Source organism: Mus caroli, chromosome 11, assembly GCF_900094665.2.
Source record: "Mus caroli chromosome 11, CAROLI_EIJ_v1.1, whole genome shotgun sequence".
Lineage (NCBI taxonomy): Eukaryota > Metazoa > Chordata > Mammalia > Rodentia > Muridae > Mus > Mus caroli.
The window spans coordinates 93,519,914-93,526,019 of NC_034580.1; the positions used below are offsets into that span (position 1 = coordinate 93,519,914).

General features: G+C 52.0%; 1 protein-coding gene across 2 annotated transcripts in view; it reads right to left on the bottom strand.

Annotated features, from left to right (window-relative positions):
- The window catches only part of Pip4k2b (phosphatidylinositol-5-phosphate 4-kinase type 2 beta), a 31,197-nt gene extending 25,312 nt beyond the window's left edge, over nucleotides 1-5,885 (bottom strand). The window contains exon 1 of one of the 2 annotated variants that reach the window (XM_021177372.1): nucleotides 5,572-5,885. In XM_021177372.1, coding sequence (XP_021033031.1) covers nucleotides 5,572-5,730 — 159 coding nt within the window. In that variant the 5' untranslated portion in view covers nucleotides 5,731-5,885. The remainder of the gene's footprint in view (nucleotides 1-5,571) is intronic. The other variant, XM_021177373.2, reaches the window with a different exon arrangement.
- Nucleotides 5,886-6,106: the final 221 nt, after the last annotated feature.

Sequence of the window (6,106 nt, forward strand, 5' to 3'; positions counted from 1 at the left end):
GTTTTTCGAGACAGGGTTTCTCTGTATAGCCCTGGCTGTCCTGGAGCTCACTTTGTAGACCAGGGCCTCGAACTCAGAAATCCGCCTGCCTCTGCCTCCCGAGTGCTGAGATTAAAGGCGTGAGTCACCACTGCCCGGCACACTTGTTGCTCTTACAGGGAACTCAGGTTGAGTTCTCAGCACTCAAGTCTGAAACTTCAATCCCAGAACCTCTGACACCCTCTCCTGGCCTCTGCGGGTATTACAGGCAGGCAAAACACCATACACATAAAAGAAAAACAAGTACTTAGGTAAAAAGAATGGAAAGAATGAAAGCCCAGAGAATAATCCAAGAGCTGGCTGATAGTCCCTGTCTCAGAGGCGAATTAACTACTCAGGCCTGTGTGCATCTTTATAAACTAAGTATCACATCCAGGGTAAATTTGTTTGTTTATTGTTTATTTGTTTGTTTATCCCAAGGCACACGTGTGTAGGTCAGAGGACAACTAACAGGAGCCATTTTTCCTCTTCCCTCCACTACGTTGAGTCCCAGGAACTGAACGCCCATGGTCAGGCTTGGTAGCAGACGCCTTTACCTGCAGCAGAGCCGCCTCATGGGCCAGGTAAGTATTTCTTTCCATGTCTGATTTTTCCACTTGGCTGAGAACCCTTAGCACATGATGGGAACCAAAAGGTTGCTCGATAAATGTTCAGGCTGAAGGATAAATGAGCAGGGGGAGGGGAAAGGCAGGAGTTGGGGGGTCTAAAGGATGAAGGTGAGCAGAAAGAAAAGCCCAGGGAGACAAGCAAGACCTGTAACTACCAAATCTCCCTGTCTGGAGGATGGGAAAGGTAAAGGTCCGCTGTTGAGGCTATGGCCGTACTCTGAAGACTCACATCCCAGAAAGAGAAAAATAAATTGTACTTGGCAGACAGGGGGAACTTAAAGTTTTGTGACCGAAGAGGTCCCAGGAGATGTGCGCTTGCTTTATTATCCACACGGTCCTGAGCCTATCTCTTCCCCCTTTCAAAGCAACCAGCGCATCATGGGACACAGACCCACTTGAATGCCAGGCTCAGCACACCACACTGGAAGGCAAGTCTCTTGCATCGCCTCATGTAAATGGTTTTTGGATTATCCACATGATTAACTCCAGGAGCCATGAGCATAAATAATACAGGGGCTAAGGAAGCTGAGTAACAACCCAGGCTGGGCATGGTGGCTCACACTTCCGCACCGGGGAGGAGGAAGCAGGAAGACTGCATGCCAGTGAGCAGAGCGAGATCCTGGCTCAAAAGAAAAGAGACTGGGCCCTGTGGAGGCGGGGACTTCCCAGCTGCTTAGGAAGACTGCAAACCCAGGGCCTGCCTGGGATACAGAAGAAGTTTTGGCCACCCTGTGCAACTTAATGAGACTCCATTTAAATTAAAAAAAAAAAGTGGATAGGGGGCTAAGGACTTATCTCAGTAGGTAGAGGATGCCTGGCATATATATACAGGGCTCAAGGGCATGACACCCAGCACTGCATAATACAGAGTAGCAACAGATATACAAATGTAAACCGAGCACTCAGAAGGTAGAGGCAAGAGTTTCAGGAGTTCAAGGTCATGCTAGGCTACACAGAGAGTTTGAGGCCAGCTCGAGCCAGGGGATCAGGGCTCCATTGCTCCTGGGGGGGTGGGGGGCAGCTAGCCTTACTTGAAGGTTCTCTTTCTTCAGATGCCTGATATGACACTGTATCTTAAAGTTAGAAAAGAAAAAGAAAAGGATGGGCTGGAGAGATGGCACAGCGGTTAAGAGCACTGACTGCTCTTCCAGAGGTCCTGAGTTCAAATCCCAGCAACCACATGGCTCACAACCATTTGTAATGAGATCTGATGCCCTCTTCTGGTGTGTCTGAAGACAGTGACAGTGTACCCATATGAATAAATAAAAAAGAGAAAGAAAGAAAGAAAGAAAGAAAGAAAGAAAGAAAGAAAGAAAGAGGAAAGGAAAGAAAAGGAAAGGAAAGGAGAGAGAGAGAAAAAAAGAAGTGCTTGCCTGGAAGGTACAAGGCTCTGGGTTCGTATCCCAGGACCACAACAAAAAACAAACGAGCCAACAAATAAATAAATGAACAAACAATTTAACAACAATTTGGTTTTTAAATGCACAAAGGGTTTAATAGACATTCTCCAAAGAAAATGTACAATGGCCAGCGGGAATGGAAGGATGCTTAACAACAACATGAGTTACCAGAGAAATGCAAATCAAAAAAAAAAAAAAAAGAAATCACAAGGAGATACTGCTGCCCACCCACTGGAATGCCTATGCTAAAAAAGAAGGGGAGCGAGGATCTGGAGCAACCGCTTCACAGGCTGCTGGAGGAAACGCACAACGGTATAGCCACTCCGGGGAAGAGCTGGCGGTTTCTCAAATGAGTAAATACAGAGTTACCATCAACTGCCACCACTCTTCCTCATGATGTGCCACGTCTATGTGGTTCCTAAAGGGACCCACAACCACCAGACGGGGCGGCCTTCCAGTGCTGCATTCCTTCAGAGAGAACCCACTCTTAATTCCAGACCCTCTGAAGTACCCAAGCTTCATCCGCTGAGACCCCAGGTGGCCTTTTCTTTCCTCACTAGTACTCCTCTGTCGGGTCTAACATCCTCTCTACCCTCTTTGCCTCCACTGAGGAACGCAAGGGGCTGAATATCTTATCCAGGGACTCCCATGATTACACTGACTTCAAATGCCTCTCTCAAAGCAAAACCAAGCCAGTTCTTTTTATTTATTGATTGATTGACTGATTGTTTCCGAGACAGGGTTTCTCTGTATAGCTCTGGCTGTCCTGGAACTCAGTCTGTAGACCAGGCTGGCCTCGAACTCAGAAATCTGCCTGCCTCTGCCTCCCAAGTGCTGGGATTAAAGGCGTGCGCCACCGCTGCCCAGCTTTTTTTTTCTTTCTTTCTTTTTTTCTTTTAAAGGTTTCTCTTTTCCACTCAGAAGTAAAGAAAGCAACTAGCTCATGAGAAGGTAGCTGGCTTTTGCTGAAGACATGGGCATTCCCATCCAATATGCCATTTAGCTCTAGACCAGCATGACTGAAGGCTTCAAACACTGAGACCCCGAAGGACTGAAGGGAAGGTGGTATCTGAAATCTTAAGTGGCAAAGAGGTGTAACAGGACGCTTCTGAAGAAAGGGAACCCTCGAGGGAGGCCAGCCACCCGTCAGGAGCAACTGGGCCCTGATGCCCTGGAGAAACGGCAAGATGTTCTGGCCTTCTGGGCACACGTATCTCACAGGGCACCTCGATACCTTATGGCAGACTAGAAGGAAGCAAGCCAGCTAACTCACTAACTACCTAACCTTCAAAGCTCACCCATACAGGGCAGTGGTGCTCCAGGTCCTCCTCCTACCTGTGTTCAGATCCTTGTGGATCCTGGAAAGTCAGGGCCTTTCCAGCTAGCCCACCAAACTCCCTTCAAGTTAGCAAAGGGTGCCGGGCGTAGTGGCGCACGCCTTTAATCCCAGCACTCGGGAGGCAGAGGCAGGCGGATTTCTAAGTTCGAGGCCAGCTTGGTCTACAAAGTGAGTTCCAGGACAGCCAAGGCTACACAGAGAAACCCTGTCTCGAAAAACCACCAAAAAAAAAAAAAAAAAAAGTTAGCAAAGGGCAACAGTAACCACCATGCCCTCTTGCCCTCAGTCTTCCATCAGATGCCCAGGTCTTTGCAGACTTATTGCTTGCCCATGAGAAAACCAAATACCATCCAAATACCATATACAATCCCAGGAACCGGCATGCCCAGTGAGTGCGTGCGCGCGCGCACACACACACACACATACTACACACACACACACACACACACCTTTCCCCAGTACATATTCAGGTTCTCCAGCAAGACCATACCCTCATCTAACCTTGGTCATGGCTGAGAGAGTAAAAGGAACAAAAGGCCTGTCACTCAAGAACCGCCACTAACCAACAGAGAGCCTCTTGGTGCTGGACAAGGAACTGTCTCTTCACAGCAAGCATAGGCAAGCTACCCCGAGCCAAAGGCTCTGTTCAGTCTGCGGAGTGAAATGAAGTTACCCACCTTCAGGCTTTTGCTACAGGATGCTTTCTAGTGAGAGGCCAGATGTCAAACAAAATCAAGGAGTGACTCCCAGAAAGGGATGCAGGGTTCACAATTTGCTGACCCAATTTCCCTGGGAATGTCAGATGACCCCCGAAGCAGCAAGAAGCAAGAGGAGCAAGCTCTGCTCACTGTTGATGTCCAGCTCCTTTAGAGGTCCGGGCATCCCACTTCCCGGCCTGGACACTCATTAAGCCCAGGGACTCCACGGAAAAGGGTACTGTGCCCAAGACTAAGAGGCCCGAGAGGACCTCACATACACATGCGCTCTTCTCTAAGGGACGTAAAGATCTGATACGCTGGTCTAGGTGGCTGTTCCTCGATCTCTAGCCAAAGGATCCTCTAGGTCTTCTACCAAAGCAAGAGAAAATAAAGTCTCGCTGACCCTGGGCCCCTGGGTCATTGTTTGGTCTTGTGGACAATTTCAAGTGTTCAGAAAAGTCATGGAGCCTAAAGAATGAAATCCGCAGGAGACCCGACCCGTCATCCTCCCCCCACCCACCCCCATTCTAAACTTGTGGCTGGTAGAGTCAGCACCTCAGGCCTTTTCACTTCCTCTGTTTGCTCCCAGTGTAGGGACTCACAAAGAAACGGTGAGAAGGCAAAGAGCAAGCCACCAAAAGAGAGCAGATCCCAAACAAACAGCACATAAACAGAGCCAGCCAGCTAACGTTGGCCACATCCAACTTCTTGGCAGAGGCTGCTGCACCATCCCAAAGCACCCGGGACCCAAAGGACCACTCATCTGCGACAGATATCACCATTATCACAGCCCGGAAAACCGTCGAGAAGTCAATGGCTTTGAAACACCACAGAAGAACGGGGAAGATACATTATTTCCATAACCAAGTCTACACTCCCTCGGGCCTTGTGCTCGCACTTAGCCTTCATCCATGGGAACCCAAGTCAAGTGTCTGTGGTCTAGATAAGTCTCTGCTTCTCCAGTTAGTACATCTTCATGAAGAAGAAGAAAAAAAAAAGGAAACCCAGAGAGGATGTCCACAGTCAGGGGTAAGGAGGCCTAGAAGATGGGAAACTTTGAGCAGCCACACCAACCAAAGGACCACAAACAGGAACATTCAGGCAAGCCAGTCCCACTTGCCCTGTCAACTGAGCAATGATGTGGTAGCCAGCTATAAGGGACAAGAGGAATAGCCATGCAACAAACACGCTGAGGGTAGAAGCAGCGTTGTTGCAGCACCCAGGCCTTCCCTCGGAAGCTCCGGGGTTGTACGGAGCCAGCATTCGGACGCAAGAAGCCAGAGGGGCTGGAGCGAAGGGGAAACGACGACGGCATAGCACGGGGACACCAGGCCTCGCGTGGCGAACGGGGAGTGCACGCCCGGCCGGACAGCGTGCACGGGTGGGCGGGCATGCAAGTGGCTCGGCGGAAGGGTTGCAGGCGTCACCCGCCGGGCGAGCGTGGCGAGGCCGGAGGGAGTGGGGGCGCGCATGGGGAAGCTGGTTACCGTGTGGTTCACCCCCCACATCAGGACGCTGAGAATCGGCTCGCTGGCCCGGAATAGCTTCACTTTCTGGCACACGAAATGCTTCTTCTTGGTCTTGGTTTTGCTGGCGCTGAGCGGCGCCACCGCCACCGCCGTGGTGCTGGTGCAGTTGGACGACATGCCCGGGGCGGCGGCGGCGGCGGCGGCGAAAGTGGGGGCGGCGGAGACAGCGCACCAGCGAGCGGCCCCAGGCCTCCCCCGAACCGATCCCCACCCCCGCTGCCTCACCGAGCCATGGTCGCGCCCGTCCCGTTACCTCCCCACCCCGCCCCGGTGGTTCCGTCCGCCCCACGCCCCGCCCTCGCTGCGCCGGCCCGCCCCGCCCCGCCCCGGGGAGCAGGCCAGCCCGTTCCTCACCCCGCCCCCGGGCGGCACCGCCCACTGGATCCCGGCTCTCCCCTCCCCGTCGGAATGGTACCGCCCGTCCCCGGGCGCTTGCGGCTGCCCCGCCCACTCCTCCTCTCCCCGCCTGAAGGGAACCCAGCCGGCTTCACGC